General features: G+C 33.9%; 1 protein-coding gene across 4 annotated transcripts in view; it reads left to right on the top strand.

The window, feature by feature from the left end:
* The window catches only part of RTTN (rotatin), an 85,235-nt gene that overhangs the window by 44,480 nt on the left and 21,297 nt on the right, over window positions 1-19,458 (top strand). For all 4 annotated transcript variants that reach the window (XM_054817477.1, XM_054817476.1, XM_054817475.1 and 1 more), the window contains 8 exons: window positions 827-934; window positions 1,561-1,719; window positions 3,525-3,596; window positions 6,902-7,094; window positions 9,884-9,966; window positions 16,482-16,593; window positions 17,327-17,525; window positions 18,582-18,672. In XM_054817477.1, the coding sequence (XP_054673452.1) occupies window positions 827-934; window positions 1,561-1,719; window positions 3,525-3,596; window positions 6,902-7,094; window positions 9,884-9,966; window positions 16,482-16,593; window positions 17,327-17,525; window positions 18,582-18,672 (1,017 nt within the window). The remainder of the gene's footprint in view (window positions 1-826; window positions 935-1,560; window positions 1,720-3,524; window positions 3,597-6,901; window positions 7,095-9,883; window positions 9,967-16,481; window positions 16,594-17,326; window positions 17,526-18,581; window positions 18,673-19,458) is intronic.

The following is a 19,458-nucleotide window of genomic DNA, read 5'->3' as shown; positions in this document are numbered from 1 at the left end:
TGCTATGGTATCATTTTCATTGGTCTTGCTTTGCTGACCTATGTTTTGTATTTAATTTTCTATTTTAATGCCCTCCTGCCCAAAACTCAAAGGTCATAAAATACTGTGCTTTTTGTAATTAATATTGCATGTATTGAGAAGATGCATGCAAAATACACTGCTCCAAATAAAACATCAGTCATCTATTGTGTAAAAAATATACAGAGATGGCCGGAAGACACATACCTAAAATTTTAGGTATCATGATTCATTATAAACTTAATGCATTGCTTGTGCAGTGCCATGGTTAAAGAGTACTTTGCAAGTATGGGGTTTCTTTAACCTGAATTACACAAATTAAAAGTTGAGTATGATTTCATGCAATCTGCAGCTAAGTAGTATGTGGTAGTCTGCATGACTATTTAATCATATGGCAGGTGCATGAAGAAAAAGAATGAATTATGATCAAAGAAATAATTGCATGTTCTTATTTGGTAGTTTTCTGCAGATGTGTAATATAAGAGAGAAAAATAATGTTAATAATAAGCAAAAATAAAAAAATGTAAGGACTAAATTTTGAATGGAAATAACTATCCCAGTATTTCAAGTAAAATATGTAATCTGTCTTTAGTACTGCTGTCCTAATTCTATGAAGATGACACAAATTTAATTTTATTCAGTAGGTGAAGTCAGCAGGTTAAAAAAAAATCTTTTTTCTGGAATATCCATGTTGTGTGCATTTGAAGTGTTTTAGTGTATAATTGGTAGCTCAGGCTGTTGGTAGACTGGCATGGCATTGAAAGATTTATAAAATAATTTCTTAATTTATTTTCTGTTTTCTAATCAGGACTGGATATCTCTTTGGTCTTTGCCTTATGACAGCAGTGAAGAACAAATTCTTTCTCAGCTAGGTCTGGCATGGCTCGTTCCTTTATGGGTAGATAGAGACCCTGAGGTTAGTTAATGCAATGTTAAGTTGGAATCTTATTTTGACCCTTAAGTATTTGCAAAATTTTTGTTTCATTAATTTATTTAATATTGCAACTACTGCTTTGCATTACTTAAAATGTTACTGACTATATCCTAATAACAGTAATGATAAAGTAGGGAGAATGTTTCCATATAAACATCTTCTGAGAAATCCTTCCCTACATCTTCTGTCTTCTGTGCTTTCATTAGTCACTCATGATCATGTTTCATAGGCAGTTACTTGCTGTTACCTAGCTACAAAGCAGAAACATTTACATGAACTACAAATTTAGAGCAAATGTATGTGATGCAAATCTCTTAAATTATATGAGTTTGCTAAATGGCACTTTTAGCAGTAAAATGTGAAGAATATTGAAGACTATCGTAGTATTTTTAAGTATTCAAAAAGCTGTGTTATTAATTCTGTCATTTTTACGTACACATAGTTGTGATTATGAGTATAGGGCTAGAGAAATATAAGAAAAGAAGTTGTTACTCTTTAAATTACTCCCTTAAGTTCCACATTCAGTTGATACAACTTAATCATTTAAAGAAAATGTGTTACTAATTACTGTAAGAAATATCACTTTGTGTTGTGCTTATATGTACTAGGTCAGATTTACAGCACTTGGAATAGGATCAGCTCTTACATCTCTTGAAACAGGATGTATTGCTTTAGCAGAAAGTTGCCAGAACATTTCAGGAGGGCTGTGGGGAACGGTGATAAACATCTTTCTGGACCAGTCTGAATGTAGCATGGTACGCAGGGAGGTATGTTTCTTGTGTCCTTCTGCCAACTTAGATTGTCAAGGTTTTTTTTCATTAAGGAAATGGGGTTTTTTAATTTTTATTGTATATATTTGTTCTCTGCTGCTGCACAACACCTACTGCTTTGTAAGTTAAATATTACCTACCTAAAATAAATGTTTAGCTTCTTATTTAGAATTATTCAAGAAGCAACAAATATGGATGATTAGTGTAAAAGCAGAAATTATCTAGACAATACAAGTGAACCCATAAAAACTCCTAAGGCTTACTCAGGCAAATAGGTTGATAAAGCATAACAAATTAGCCCAGATTTTAATAGGTGGTTTGTTCCATTTATGAAAACTTTGGTACAAACTCATCACTCAACTTGTAGTAAATATCTCTTCATTGCAGACATGAAGTAATCTAATGTGCCTAGGCACTAAGGTTTATTTGTGAGAACTGAAAGTTTGCACTCTGTCAGAACAGCACACAGAACTATATAATACTGTATTTAAACTGTGTACACAGTTTTTGCAACTTTTATCAGCTCTAGTTGTAAGGTTTTTCCTGTTTTCCAATGACTAAGAAGGAACAACTATGACAAATAGTGGGTTAGTTTCTTCTGTTGCTCTGTTGCTCAACTAATTCCATATTCAAAAGTAATATTTTGAATTTCTTTGTCCAAAATGGTTTTGAGAATGTGTGCTTCATTGTTTAATTTAACTTCCAAATAACTTTAGTAGTCTCTTAAGAGTCAAATTATTGACAAAAGATTGACAAAATATTAAAAAAGCAGTTTCAATCCACCCACATTCGTGTGTGTAATATAAATTAGAAAAACACATATGCCATGTATTTAGAAAGGAAAATATTTGGAACATATGTGTCAGTGTGTCCCAATGCATCCCCCACACTGTCCCAATTATTTTATAATAATTTAAAAAAAATTACACGAGGACAATAGAGGGTCATAAACAGTTATCTAGGTTTTCATAGAATCCTGGAATCACAGAATGGTTTGGGTTGGAAAGGACCTCCCATGGGCAGGGACACCCTCCACTAGACCACGTTGCCCAAAGCCCCATCCAACCTGGCCTTGAACACTTCCAGGGAGGGGGCATCCACAGCTTCTCTGGGCAACCTGTTCCAGTGCCTCACCACCCTCACAGTAAAGAATTTCTTCCTTATATCTAACCTAAACCTACCCTCTTTCAGTTTAAAACCGTTGCCCCTTGTTCTGTCACTCCATGCCCTTGTAAGGTCTGCTTTCATGCAGACCCCCTTCACATACTGGAAGGCTGGAGTAAGGTCTCCCCGGAGCCTTCTTTTCTCCAGGCTGAGCAACCCCAGCTCTCTCAGCCTGTCCTCATAGGAGAGGTGCTCCAGCCCTCTGATCATCTTCATGGCTTCCTCTGGACTCACTGAGTTTTCCTCCTCTGTTTGTTTTTTTTTTATTTTAATACTTCTTGTTATGTAATGCTTATTCAACAGGATTGATTGTAGTGGAACAGCGATAAAAGTATTTGATAAAAAAATAAATTTGTTTCCTAGTGATTTTTATTCCATCTCTTCCTTTTCTTTTTTTCTTACCAGCCTTCTCTTGTGCCATGTCCTACTGACATCCGTTGTAGGTGAAGTTTTAGAGGTTTCAGGATATATCCTTCTAATTTTTTTTCCCAACATGAATGTGAAAATTCTTTGTGTTTCAACATAAGTCTAAAGCAATGGAATAATATGTAGACTATGCTGTTTGGTTCTGATGTGGTTTTTTCGAATTGTGATGGCTAGATGGCAATATTGATGCTTTCTTTTTTTTTTTTTTTTAGGCTGCTTTTATTCTACAAAATCTCCTTGTGATTCCAATTCCTACAGGAGATGTGAAGGATTGTATTTGGCGAGTGAGTTACTGTTACATTTGATGAGAAAGGTCATAATGTCACAGAGACATGTTATTTGGTATAAAAAAAACTTATGTCAGTATATGTATAAAATATAAACTTAAATTACATGTCTAAGGTGACATTTTGGAAAGAGAAATCTATGAATAGACAAACGTCTTTCAAAGTTCAAGAAGCTCAAGAAAAGAACCAAAACTAGTTTGTATATATGTTGCATTTCATGAATACAGTATCTTTGGGCTCTTAGGAACCTGGCTTACTTACATAGTATCATTAATGTTTTAGGATAGAAATTGATCATTTATTTTACCCACACTTGTAATGCAACATGATTTGAGGAGTATGAGGATGTGATGTTTATAAAATGTTTTGAAAGAAATATGTAAGTGATGAGACACAGTCCTTTCCAAAGAAAGATGAAACAGCTTGTTGCTTAAGTAAATTTAAATGCTTCTTAAAAACATAACCCCTTGCTCAAAGCAGGGTGAACTCAAGCAGATTGCTTGGGGCTGTGTCCAGTTGAGTTTTGAATATGTTCAAGGATGTACAGCTTCACTGGGCAACTTGTTCTAATGTTTGACTATGCTCACAGGGAAAAAAGTTTTTTTTGAAGTTTAAATAGAATTTCCTGTATTTCAATTTTTGCTCACTGCCTTTTGTCCGGTCACTGGTTGCCAACTGAGAAGAATATGTCTCCCTTTACTTTCTTTTATCAGATGTTTATACAAACTGATAAGATTCCCTGGAGACTGTGCCAGTTCTGATCTTGAATCAGTCATCCCCTGTTACTTTCAGCAAGTCTCATTCATTGTACATAAAGATCTTTGGATCTTTGTTCCTAATTTTTCACATTTTTTGTGGCCTTGATACCTGTTATTTCTGTCTATCTTGCTCCTTCCAGTATGTGAGCTTGTACCTGTATGAGAACAGTATATGTTATTTTTTGAAGAAATTTGCAAGTGCAACCATATGCTGTTATCAAGTTAGTGCTGAAAAACATTCCTCCTATTTTACTAGGATAAGCTATCTATGATTCAGCTACGCCCAAAATCATGCTATTTCTTGCAGACCTGCATTTTACAGTATATCTTATCTTTCTTTTGCATCTGATCATAAAGGAAGATGTTCAAGTAATTTTACGAATCTGGCCCTTGTTTCAGTCTTACTGCTTATTACGTACATTTTATCAATATAAATTGTAATTCTTTGAATTCATAATAGCAGGGCATTTACAAGGTCAGCCATTGTAACTTGTTGATATAAACTCTATTAAAAGTTGCAATTAATAGAACCTTTGAGTCAATGTGATTCTTGTTAAGAAATGTAATTTAATGGAAATTGCTCATCACTTACTAAGTGTTCGTGCTGAAAGATATTATCAAACAACACTTTATGGTAAATGGTAAATGAAACCTGTTGAAAATACAAACAACAATTAAAATTGTAAGATACCGTCAGGATCAAATTCTGTATTTCAGAGTTACCGTTTTCCCTTGCACTGAATAAGATGGTTTGTCTGTTGACTTTAATGCAAGCAAGTTAAAAGGAGAGCTATTAAGGGGATCTGGGTGAATGGTAGGAATAATGTACCATACCCAAAGTAGAGTATTGTAATTTTATCCCTTAGGCAAATAGGGATGGAAAAGGAAAGGTTGTGAGTAGAGTTTTTAGGCCAGTATCTTCATGAGAATGTCTATAGTGTTGCTGTTATCTAGTTGATCTGCTTTATAAAAATACATTTTGCTATATTACTTTAAAGAGTGGCATAGGAAACTTTTTGTCATGAGTAGAGTCAACTTGTGCAAAGTACTCTAAGACTGCAACATACGGTCTTGTATGAAGATTGCTGAAGTCAGAACACTTTATGAATGTAATTGATGAGTAACTTTCAGGGCCCTCGTACAATAAAGTATCTGGCATAGCTTTTTAAGCTAGCAAAGAGTTCTGGATGGTAAAATTTTGACTAAATTTAACATTTCTAAAGTACACATTTGTCATAGTTGATACAGTCTCAGTATATTGCTGACAGTGTATGAGTAAAATTTTATAATTCATCATAAACAGTTTGCATGAAATACTGTATTCTTCTTGAAACTATTTCATATCTGATTCTCCATTAATTGATGTAAATGGCAAATAGTGAAAAAAGACTGTTTATATATTACTGAAACCAAACAGAATGAACAGTAGCCATCTAAAACTCTGGTTATAACTTATCCTGTAGCACAAAATAGTTTTACTGATTCCACTTGATCTATTTTCTGTTTTGTTTTGTTTTTCTTGGAAAGTAAGCTAGTATTCTGTGTAAATGGAGGGGTTGGGGGAGATCTAGAGTCTCTTGGGGACAAATAGTGTTTTCAAATTACTTATTTGCAGTAGATCTACCTCTACTCTCTGCTGACTGCCAAAGAAAATTTCTAATTAGCATTGATGGATTTTCTTTCTGTAATTTTAAGTAGTTTATTTTTGAAGTACTGCAAGATGCCTCCTAAAATTTCCTTGCAGAATGTAATTGGTTTGAATTTTTTCAGTCTGGGTTCTTTTGCCACTTATCACCTTTAATTTTTATGGTCAGTCTAAACTAGGTTATGTTGTAGCTTATAAAACTTGTTTTCCTATGTTACCATAGAAAATACTGGAGAAATACTGTAACAAAGGCAGTTTATTTGAAATAACACTATGAAGTCTTTCTTTTCAGGTGTAAATCCACTGCTTGAGAAAGTTTTCCCTAAAGTCAGTATTTAAAAAGAAATGACTGAAAACCATTCTTCAAAGATAATTTCTTTTCTTTTATGTCTTGTTTTCTAAATAAATATTTTATCATATTAGATTGACATGGCTAGATGTAGTACAATGGCAGTATACTGGCTGACCTTTTCAGGATGTTTACTCTTATCTTAGTATGAGTGTGCTCTTTTCCTAAAGAAAACTTTTGCGTTAGTTGATATATGTAGGTAAAAATAAATGAGAAATTAAAATTGTAAAGACTCCTGATACGTATACTGTCTTAAAACCACCCATTTACAGCTTTCCATGGCTTTCTACTTAGCTGTTACCAGATTTCTCAGGAGCTAAATAGCTACTTCCATTTTGCTAAATCGTTACATTTTTTTGTAAAATAATGATTTAGCTCAGCCTTAATATCAAATCCACATTTGATTTTTGGAATCTATTAGTTACAGCCTGTAAACAAGCTGTATACACATACATACACTGTATTAGGCTTAATTTGGGGGTTTTTGACAGTTTATTTTATGCAAAACATTCCTTTAAAGGAATTATATTTGTGAATTTCATATCTTCAGGGTCCCTGTGTACATGATGAAGAATCTGGCCTCTCTGAGACAGGAAAACCTGCACTTAAGGCCCTTCTGTATCACTGCCAGTTCTATGAACATGTGAATCAGATGGTGAAACACTGTTACCTAGGGTGTTATATGTTCGATTTGAATTCTTCCAAGGCAGACAACCTCATTACAGAAAAAGGTGATATAACTGGTAAGTGATGTTAATGTAAACTTGTTGTATTTTAAACATACTTAAATAACTTCTAATTCTGAGAGAGCTGTATTGGGTCTGGCTGAGATGGAGCGACTTGTCCCCACAGCAGCCCTCCCCGTGCTGTGCTGTGTATCGGCAGCCAGCAAGGTGTTGGTAACACACCAGGGTTTTGGCTGCTGCTGAGCAGGGCTGGCACAGCACCAGGGCTGTCTCTCCAACATTTCTCTCCTTGCCAGTAGGCTGGGGGTGGGCAAGATCTTGGGAGGGGACATCGCCAGAACAGCTGACCCAAGCTGCCCAAAGGGATATTCCATACCTTCTGCTCAGCAATAGAAGTTAAGAAAAAGGAGGAGGAGAGGGGGGGCATTTGTTATTTAGGACACTTGTTTTCTGGAGGAACCGTTACGTGTGCGGAAGCCCTACTTCCCAGGAAGTAGCTGGACCTCACCTGCTGATGGGAAGTAGAGAATATATCTTTTGTTGTCCTTTGCTTCTGCACCCAGCTTTTTGCTTTATTAAACTGCCTTTATCTTGACCCGTGAGGTTTTTTTCCATCTTCTTCTCCACCTGCCGAGGAGAGGCATGATACAGCAGCTTGGTGGGCACCTGGCATCCAGCCAAGGTAAACCCACCACAGTAACTTACCTCAAATAATTCTTACTGAAAATGAATGTATAAACCATGAATGTAATTATGTTGTTAAGTCAAAATATTGCTCTGAGGATTTAAGTTGGTAAGTCACTAGTTTAACATATCTCAGAAAAAGCTCTGAGCTGTTATTTACATCTTCAGAACGTTACAAATGGGAAAGATGTAATTTGTTCTGCAGTACATTTTCCTGCAAAATACTGGGGATAAAATACTTTTTACAGTTTTGCCCAGTACAATGAAAGTTTAGGAAAAAGAAATAGATGAACTGTTTCTAAAACTCCTGTTTCTTGATGTATTCAACTTCAGAGATATATGAGTAAAAGTGGACTCTAATATGCTGAAGTTAGCTGCATTCTAAGACATTCAGGTATAATTTAGTTCATAGACTGATCAAATTTAATACTCAAATTGATTTATTTTTTTTAACCTGTATACACTTGGAATATCTCAGATCTAATTTTATATTGACTAATCATTTTCTGAACAATATTTCTAAGTCTTACTATGATGCGTTGTGAGAATCCACATTTTTGTCCAAATATGTATTATAATCTTTAGTTTAGAAAGCTAGGAAATTCTTCAGAGAGCTCAGTAGTAAAAGTTGTTCAAGGGAGGGAAAATTAGTAAGTTCCTTCTTTTTGGTTGCTTTTTTTTTGTGTGCCTAAGTTTCTGTATTTCCATTTTCAGATTTAAACAGTTCTTGTAGTTCTGTTTCTGTTAAACTTCTGTTACAGAAGCATGAACAGAAGAGGAATGCTATTTCCCCTATCAAGTTATGACTTTATGATAGACCCAAGGAAAAGAAATATTCTTGGTTAACTCACTGGGTTATCAGAGAAGTACCTCAGCATTATACAAAAGTCCAGCTCTAAAAATCCTCACTTTCTTCTGTGGCTGCTTTATTTATCTACAAGTGTAATTTTTTCAGTCCAAAACTTTTCACTCCTGTCATGGTCCTCTTATTTGTGCCTCTTGGTAGTTCTGTTAGCTGATGCAATATCATATCTGAGAGCAATTCAAACTCCAGGATTGTAGAAATTTTCAGTGAGTAGTTGAGATATGTTTTATCAGGTCACTGAAAAACAAAGCCAAAAAACCCCGTTTTTCCAGGCACTCTGAAATAAGAGGGGAAGAGTCATCTATGATATTTCAGGAACAAGAAGTAAAATTTTTGTTTATTTAAAAAAGGGAGGACAGGACAATGTTTGCTCCATTTCTAAAACTATAGTGCTTGAAAGGCTTGTAAGTCCTTCATTCATATGTTCAGAATGGTGTTGTTTATCTATAATGACCTGTTTCTGCTTTTTAATAGATCCCTTGTCATCTCTTAATAGAAAATCTTGCTTTGGTTTATCTTCCTGAAACTGTTGGTTTTTTCCCCAATGTATTTTCCTCACATTTTTCAGGAATAAAATACCCTCATCCACAAATTTATGTTAAAAATAGAATTAGTTAGCTCAGTTTAGTAATTAGCTGAGATATCTATAGGACTTCTACTTTTGTGGGTTTCGCACTCAGAATCTGTGTAATCTAGTGCTTTATTGTTTTCTAAATATATGAGAGCCTCAAAACCTATTATTGACAGGTTTGTCCTATAAAATTTCTGGCACTTCTCATTCTGAAACAGATTTACCAAGTAATTCTGTCTTCATTATATTTGTGAATATGGTTTTTCTTGAAACTGCTTCTCTTAAAATGCAAAATTGAAGGTTTTTGAAGACAAGGACATCTGTTCATTATGTTCGTGCTGTGAGACCCCAGTACCTTCAATAATTTTGTACTATTACATCTTAAATAAAACTAAATCTGAACTATTTCAGATTACTAAAGGCTATACAATTGCAGTTTGAGCTAAGTGTAGCTTTTCCCAGACTATTTTATGTTGCAGCTGAAAATTGTATTTTATTTAATTTGTGTTTATTCAAAGGATTTGCCAGATAAATCCGAATTCATAGGAACAATGAGAATGAAAACTTAAATTCTGAGATCTTCAGAAGGATAACTGTGGTTGGCTACTTTTCTGTTTCACTGAAACAATTTGAAAAGCTTGTTATGGTCTCTGTTAGCCTTGTAGTAATGAAAAAGAAAACTTTTTTTGTTCTAATTTGATTTTTATTCTTTTTTTTCCCCTACAGATTTTGATGATTCTCTTAATCTTTGGAAGGCTCCATCCAGTCAAAGCCGATCTTCACATTCTCAGTTAACATCTGAAACTCTGGTAACTTGCAGAGTAATATATTTATTTTAAATATAAAGTTTTTCATTAAATGCTTGGAAGAAAATTAGCACTCTTACAAATGCTAAAAAAACCCCCAACAAAACAAAACACAAAACAAACCTGAAATTAAACTGAAAATTAAAAAACTGAAACTAAATTGAAATTTACTCTAAAGTAGCTTTAATATGCTAAAGAAAAATTTTATGATTATTTACTGAAGCAAAAATAAATAGCTTACCTTGACTAGTTAAAGGCATAAGGCAGTGCTGAATTCTGTAGCTTCTCACAGCAAGACGTATTCTCTAGAGATTACTTTGTAATTGGCTTTATTGACAAAATGCAGTCATCTCCGTCTATAGTTGTTACTTCTTCTGCTTTCATCCAAACTGTCCTTTCAGAGTGAACCTATATTTACACTACACAGCTACAGAACTGGATCAGTCAAAACCACAGAAGTACATTGGGTTAAAATTATATTCTCTGTCATAATAAACTCTGGGTTCTGAAAATGCTTTTATAAAATATAAAAGTGGCACAAGTGTTTGCAAGACCCAAAACAGACATGAAAAATATAAAAAAAGCAGGTGGCTGCTTGAAAAATTTGTCTCTGGCTAGAATTATTACTGCAATGAATAGCTGCAAATATATGCTGTCTTCCAAGATGGCAAATGCAAAGGAAGAGAAATTGAAATACGTTCTTCCAGTTTCAGAGTAGATTTGCAATATCAGATCAGACTGTGGAGAAAGCTTTTATAACGTTCATTAGTTACCTGATAAAAATCATATATTTTCAAAGACTGCAGCATAACTCCTAGAAAACTCTGACATGTTGCACTGAAATCCACTTTTACAATTTTATATTTTCTTCAAAAATTTTTCATTTATGAATAACCATCAAATGTAATATGGAAGCCATAATATCACGTTTCAGAGTTTCTTTTCTGTTAAACAGATGTGCTGAAATGACAAAGACTGATAAAGCACAACAAGATACTATTTTATTTTACTGATTAAAATTGTTATCTGCAGTTTTGCTGTGGGTCGTGACAAAAATAAATAGAAAAGCCAGTATTGAAATTGTCTCAAAATATTTCACAATTGTAATTTTTCCTTACTGTTTTGACTTTCTATTATAAATGTATTGCAAGATGTATTATCTAGTACTGTTACTGTTATCTGGCATGCTTTTAATAATTGAGGAAAAAGTATACTCTAGTTTTAAGCTAAAATTTCTCTTTTTCAGAAATTTTATTAATGAATTTGATTTTCATTTATCCAGAGCAAAACCCCAAAAAACCCCTTAGGGTTATTTTAAATACAAATATTCAAATCTGAGTGTTTGAAACTAAACATGCACTAAAGTGCATGTAAATCAGGAAGTAGGTGCCAACATGAATATGGCTTAAAAAAAACTACATAAGAATCTCAAGTTGTTTAAAAGTAGTTATTTCCAAATTGCAATTTACTGAATAAATTGAGTACCACTTTCTTATAGGAATAAAAGTTGAACAAATTTCATCTTGTTTTGCTCATGTTACTTGAGGGAGAAGTTACATTTCAGCAATTCTTATCAGGATTGAGTGTCTAATCTACTTAAAATTGTGTTTGAGTTCTCATGAAGAGTTGAAGAATTCATTACATGAAATTGCTTCAGCTTCAGTAGCTTAAAAAAGAAAAAAGGAAAAAATAATTTGTAAGCTGCTAGATCAAATTCATATGTTTTTATTTATATGACTAAAGTAGCATCATAGTTTAAACATAAAGACATAGCTCTACAATTCCATTTAACAAATGGATAACATTCTTTAAAGTGGAAAGCACAGTGTAATACTAAGATACGCTCATTTGTATCAGTCTTCCAGATGTTGTAGGCTTCATATTTGCTAAGATTGTGCTCTTATAGCTAATGTAAAGAGTTTTATTCAAGTTTGGGTTTTGTTTCATTTTGTTTTTCCTTATTCCCCTGATACATATGAAGATGTCACACAAAAACTTTGATTGTCATTTATGGAAGTTAATTTAATTTCTGTTTGTCCTTCATGGACCTTTTTAGCAGCTGTAATCTCTTGGCTTTATTAACTAAGTTTATTACCTCTAAAAAACCACCAGTATTGATATGGCAGATGGTAAGTTTCCAAGCTGGAAAGCAAGATGCAGAGGTCTGATGTTCCAATGCCAGTATTAATTAGGTGAAGAAAGAGGAAGGGAACTGAAGCTGAATAAAAACTGTATTTCAGAGAGCAATTAATGGCTACTAAGTGTCTATCTAGTAAAATTTGGTACTTACAAAAACTCATACGTGTCCTGAAATCAGGCATTTTCAATTTATTCCTGTATAACTTCACATTTTATGTTCCCACAGTTTGGCCCAAGGCTTTCCATTTTGATGTATGAGAAAAAGAAATAAACTTATGAAGTCATTACCAAAAGTTTGTAGAAGTTTGTCTCGAAATTTTATATATTGATGGTACCAGGAAGATGTCGTTATTCCAAGCCCACTAGATGGCATGCTTTCCCCATCACAGATGACAGGGAGTCAGGGAGTCTGCGAGTCTTACTAAAGGGAAAAATGGTTTGGGGTTTGTGAGGTTATTTTGGGGGGGTGGGGTTTGGGTTTTTTTGTGTATGGTACAGATTTGATGACTACAGTCACAAATAATTGAGAGTTACTAACTATCAAACCAAGTAGAAAATAATCGGAAGCTCTTCTCAGACATATTTAGAATTTTTTTTTTAAAAAAGTTATTAAAATATCAATTTCCATTCATTTCATGAATGTCAGCCTAGGAAGCTGAAACTGCTTTTTGCTTTGGTAAGCCACATACTGAAGATCTTTGCAGAAGCAAAAGTGATGTCTTTTTACTGAATTATGTGAATTTCTTTTCTGCAAAGAGAAAAGGTCTACTGGATTATTTTTTTTTTATATATTTGAAAACAGTTCTGACCAAAAGAAAAAAAGACACTACTAGTTTGCTCTGTTTTCACATTTCATGTAATCAATACTTTAATTGAGCTATTTGCTATTAAAGACTGATTTCACACAGGGTTCATATAACCTTAAGTGAGAATAGTATCTAAATTACTTTTTGACTTAATCTTTTTTTTCCCATCCACAAATTTTTCCCCAAATTTGCATACAGTAAAATTGAGAAAATTAAAAAGTACATTAATAAGAGAAATTACTTTTTTTTTTTTTTGCTTTAGTATATAAAACACTCTGTCAGAGGTCTTGCAGAGGCCATGAGTACAATTTTGCCCATTTTATAGAGTAAAAAATGGTGATGTGGGAATGAAGTCAGTGATTCAAGGTCATGTAAAAGACAGCAGCAGACCTGGATTGTCTGTACTCTGTTAACTCGTACGCACTGTATTTAGTGTCTTTAGGATCTCAGTGGATTACGAGTTTCTGTCAAATTTATCTGTAAACTGGAATGTGGGCAAAAATATCCAATTCTGAGAAGATTAAAAATCTTTGTCTTTTGTAGAATTCATAGTTTAAACATTAACTCAGGTTATCTTTACAGAGAACAAATTCTTACTCTTATTTTAACCCACATGTTTGGTTTGTGTTTAGTACATATGATTGAGAACACCAGTCAGCATGGAGATACCAACTTGCTTCACACTGCGTGAACACACTGGGGCTGTTCTGTGCTTAGGAAAATGAGCAGTTATTTAAAAACTTGATCTAAAAATGGTGCAGGTTAAAGATCTGCAGACATTTCCCAGATAGCTTTAAGTCACGGCCATTCTTTCCTATGAAATCTTCTTGCTATTTTATAAAAATATGTGCTTTATTTTCTGGAACCATGGTTACCAAAGTGCTATACAGTTAAGTGATTTAAACCTTTGAAAAGAGAACTGAATAGAATTAATCACTGCAACCCTATTAAAGCAATGCCAGAGGGATTTTTATACTAGAGGTTAAGAAAAGACCTTTTATTCATATCTAGTAGATAAACGGCAAAATCCTCACATTTCTCCTGTATTTCCACTCAGACAATTTTTGTATTCTTTTGTATTAGTTCTAATCTGCAGTCGTCATCTCCCCACACACAACCTTTTCCCCAATTAAACCCCCTTCCAAAGTCTGTTGTTTCACTGTTAAGCAACAGAACACTTCATTGCTCCCAGAAAGAATATGGTGGCAGTACTAAATATCCTTGACTAGATACAATGTCTTGGACCCCCAGTTCATCGTTATCAAAGGTCACTTATAAAAGCAGTAATAGCTTTTCTTTCCTGGAAGGCAGAACATTGTGGAAACAACTTCGTTGTGTTACTGTATGTTTTCTGTTAAGATAGCAGAAAATTTCTGGTTTTAACCCATGTCCCACTGTGAAGCAATTACCAATAAATGTTCCATCAGTGCAAGAAGCTGATGTTTTTCTAACCAGATACAGCTTTTATTGATTTTTTTTTTTAACATATCTAAGACCTTATTTTTATTTCTTTGCCCAAAGTGTTTAGACAATTGTAGAAGATGGAGAAAGAATTGTTGTGCGATGTTGAAGATATTTACTAATATGTGAAAGCTTATATAAATTCATAATAATATCTTTAAGATCACTCTCAGCATAGTAAAAATTCCTTTTAGGGCTTTACTTTTTGCAGAACAACCACATAGACTGTTAGAAGTTGCATTTTGGGTTTGTACGTTTAAGAAGGAGTTATGGTTTTTGTCATTTATTAGCATACTTGGAGTTGAAGTGTAGTGCTGAATAAATACAGAATTTACCATGTGTCAAGATGGATTTATTTAATATAAATAATGGATTTTAATAATTATTTAAATCATCAAGCTATGAAACTTTAAATAATTTATTTTAGTTGGCAAATATGGGTTTTATTTGTATAATCGAAACAGAATTTGAATTTCAATTGATCAGTACAATTTGGTACTGCATTTTTCTAACAAGAAAATTATTTCGCCCAGCATGTCGTAGTGTTTATGTGACCCAAACTGCATGTGAATCCTAGGTTTCAGACGCTCACCCCAAATCTTACTGTAGCTTCTCTTCTGTGTTACAAAACCTTCTGGCTTTTTTTGAGGAACAACTGAGCATGCTTGAGGAGAAAGATTCAAGACTCTGGGATGGACAGTAGTGGGAGACCAGAGGAAAACAGGGGAGAGAAGTGAGTTACAACACGGAGGTAGCAAACTTTAGCTCATTCAGGGACCCTCGTCTCAAGTAAAGATGTGCTGATGGAAGCCTAACAATGTTTGGAAGTGATAGGGGGTGGGAGGTGGGGTTAATCCTCCTAGGGGATGAGAAAAGACTAAGTAGAGAGTTTCTGTAGCTCAAAATGCTGCTGAGTAAATCAAAGCCTAACTTGGAAAGCAGTGACCTAACTGCAAGGATACAATAGCTAGGAAGGGTGTATTCTGTGATTTCCTTCCCTCCACCCTTTTTGTCAATTAAGTCACTTTTGACTTTTCCTTAGGTAAAAAAGATATTCCAACTGATATTCTAATAAAACTTGAAAAAGAAAACCTTTGAAATATTTCAGTCTTCCTTAGAAAGCTTACTGTGAGGAAAAGTCTAGTAATGTCCCTCTTCAAGCTGTGACTGTCTTGAGATTTCATTGGATTACCCAACTTTCTGTTATCTATAGACTGTATAGTAACATTTGAAGAAAACTTATCTGATGTGAATTGTCCAGCTAGAAAACAAAAACCAGAAGTGAACAAGTAACCTGACATGGGAGATGCTTATCCCATACTCTGAAACAGGTCACAGGTCGTTTTGTGTCACAAAAGTATATTATTAAGCTGGACACTCTGAGTCTTCTGATCTCAAGCTTGTGCTTTTGAACACAGTAGCAAGAACTTCTGAAAGCACGCAAAATTAATGTGGTAGGTAATGTAGAATTGGTAGATAGAGCATGTTAGTATAACAGTAAAATTATCTACTGTCACGTAAATATCTCATATCTTCACCATGAAATGAATACGTGTAAGGATCACAGGACTAAGGTTAAGAAGAAGTACCTAGACTTGGAAAGACTCTGGAACTTCAACTTTGGCTGATGACTAATGCACTTACGATATTTTTATCTGACTGTCCTGGTACAAATGGACAAGTGCTGATGTTCTCAGTGGAGCAAATAGTCCATGAAAAATTTGAGATTAAATGCTTCAGTAATGCCTTTCTATCTTAGTCTAAATGTAGACTGAGTCAGTTATATGGTTGAAAAAGAAGGATGAAAAGGAGGAATTTCCAGTAACATGGGCATCGATCAGTTTTTAACTGAAATATTTCAGGCTGTTCATATTGCACATCTTTCAATAGTTTCAATTATTGGATGTTTATAAATTATATATGTACATATAGTGAGCAAAATTTAATCAAATTGGTTTTGAACATTAATTTTTGCATCCGTTTTGGTTTTGTGTTGGGTTTGTTGGTTTTGGTGGGTTGATTGTTGTTGTTGTTCCTCCCCAAGCAAAATATCAATACAAGTCTGCTCTATAAAAGCTGTAATCAACTAGTTTCCTTTTTGTGTCTTTTTAGATTCGGTCTGCATCACCATCACTGGGGAGTGTTACTGAGCTTCAGGCAATACTGCCAACAAATTCAACCAGTTTTATTCCCGAAACTGTAGTAGATAGGCTTATGGCACAAGGTAGGTCAAACTTTGTGTACATAATGACAAATACGATGTATTAGCCTGCGCATATTCCAGTATTTCTACATGAATATAAAGGTTGTGTATTGCTGGAACAATCACCATTGATGCTCCTAGTGGTTGTTTTAGAAGACAAACATGAAACACTTCCTTTAAAATGAAATACATTTGACAGAAGTAAGTGAAAATGGTTGATACTGCTTGAAATGTAACTCAAGGCTTAGGTTCTATTCCTGTCATCTAGTCGCCCTTTCAAAACATTCAATTTTGGTAAAGCCGTCATATGCATACATGCTCACACATGCATGCGCACACATGCACAGGTGTATATATAATTCTCTTTATATGCAGACAGATAAAAATTTATATAATGTAAAAAACCCTATAAAATTATGTATGTAGAAAGATCTAAAAATCTAAAATATTTTTCTGTTAAGGAAAGAAATGAAAACTTATATCTTTCCAAATTTACCATTTATCTTTAACAATTATTAGTGTCTTGCAGAAGGAACATTTTATTTCAGAACTGTTTTTAAAAACACTTTTCCTGTATCTGTATTCTTGGTGGTTGTTTTTTGTTTTTTCCCCTCTCGTTCCAGAATATACTGTTTTAAATGTAGAGGGAACTTGGATATTTTATGAAAAAGCAAAAGCAACTTGTTTTATGTAACTGCTATAATGAATCTTTTGAGATTTTTCCTTTTCTTTTTCTTTATTAAACACATTCTAGGTCAAAGTGATACAACCACAACAGAATCTCCAAGTCAACATGATTCTCCCATGTCTGCTACTCTGTCTAAACAGCATGCTGTAGTCACACCTGCCCTTTTGTCAGCTGTTTGCAGTCTTCTGCACAATCTGCTGGTTGTCACACCAAAAGATACTGGAATTGCTCTTCAACAAGCACATTTGCTAACAGCTCTCAGCAGGTATGAGATCAATAACTGCTGAACTACAAACAAGGTGTAGCAATAGAGGTGAAAAGTGTGAAATGAGATCTACTAGCATTTCTTACAAAACTGTTAAATATATTGATCACTTCTTGCTTCTGAAGTGTTAAAAAGTGCCTTTTTTAAAAAAATACAGTCAACAAAAGAAAAGAATTTGGTTTATTTCTTTTTTCCACAGAAAAGGTAGCCATATTGGTGATTCCATTTTTGATGTCTGTCATCTACGTGACTACTGTGTCCCTCTCGTAATGTTTCAGGGTTTTTGTCTAAATGGCCATTTAGTCATCCTTTTTGGAGGTGTAATTTTTTAACTTTTTTTTTTCTTTAGTAGAACAGTATATGATATAGTCAGGTATTCAGAATTGCAGATCATTTCAGTTCACTTTATGATTTTCTTCTTTGAATTGTGTGCAATATTTTGAGGATGAGCCAACGGCTGTCATGCTAAAAGAGAGTAAATAATGCTTGCCAGATTTGGGAAAGTGTTGGATGATAGACCCTAGTGTTTTGTTTCTTTTTTAAAAAAGGAACCACTTCAAAATAGTCTTCAGATTGTATTCTTTGTTTCCATTTGCATTGTAACAAATTCTTTCATCTGTAGAACGTGTTTGGAAGTTGTGAAGTGAAGCATGAAAATTAGTTCAGGTTTTTTTTAAGGTTTTCAAGAGCTTTTGTAGTTGCTCTTCACACTGCAATTAATGGAAAAAAACCCCAGCCCTTGTTTGAATACAGTTTATATTATTAAAGAGCTGTTTATTCTTCTATGGTAAAGAAAATAAGCAATCAAATATAAACAAACAATTTTTACCAGTGCAGTAACAGCCATTGGAATTTATGTTAGTCTAACTATTTTGAAACGACTTACTGCTGCTATAGTTGCCATTGCACTAGAGTTACTGCTAAACCCCCATATTTTAAGCTAGTTCTTCATAATTTGTTTTTATTCTGTTTATTTAAAATGTTCTCTTGTATGGAATGTTAAGTTAATAGAATGTTTAATTATTTAAGTATATCTCTAACCAACTTTTATTTTAGTCTTGTAAGTGCGCATCTGGTTGAGAGATGTATCTTGGAACTGAAAGCTCCATTGGGTCATCCATGTCATATAGAACATGTAAAAGCTCAGGTTAGAGAAGCATTTGCTACTTTCAAACTTTTTTAAATTATGAAATTAATAATGTTTGCATAATCAATGTTCATTAACATAGTCCAGACACACTGATATAGGCTACATTCATGTGAATCTGTGCTTTTGACAAGGTTTAAGAGAAAACAAACCATGTTATATTCAACACAGAACAATTACTTCCTGTGTTCAAACTATATCTACAACCATCAAATTGAAAACCAACTGTGTTTTAAAAATACAAATTGAGCTTAGCAGGTACAGAAATCATGTAATAGCATTTCTCTGTATGGTATTGAAGTTACTGACATGTTTCATATTTATTTTCTGCAACAAACCTGGCTGCTTTGCAGTCTCCAATCCTGCAGACACTTACATAGTTCTCATTAGTTCAACTAATTTTGATGTGTGCAAAGCATATAGGATTAGTGCTAATGGGACTACTTTTGTATCAAATTTAACTCTGTCTATAACATTTAGAACACATTATGTTCATGGCACAGCACCATTTTAAAGCTTCTGCTGCTCTGCATTCAGATTTACTTTGAAGAAAGATACACAGGTTATTAAGACAGCGTGTTTCTTCAGAAATCTTGTGAGAATAAATAAATAACCAGGTCAGGAATATTTTTTTTTTTTTCCCTAAAGCTTCAAATTGAGCTTCTGTTCTCAGGAAATTCACATATATTTGTCAATATTAATGACCATTTTCATGTTTTTCTTTGTGAGCTTCCAGAGAATACAATGCTGTACATACAATGAGATTCATGACTTTCTCACAAGGAA

The sequence above is a fragment of the Grus americana genome, chromosome 2 (assembly GCF_028858705.1).
Source record: "Grus americana isolate bGruAme1 chromosome 2, bGruAme1.mat, whole genome shotgun sequence".
Lineage (NCBI taxonomy): Eukaryota > Metazoa > Chordata > Aves > Gruiformes > Gruidae > Grus > Grus americana.
This window is presented reverse-complemented; position numbering and strand designations above follow the sequence as displayed.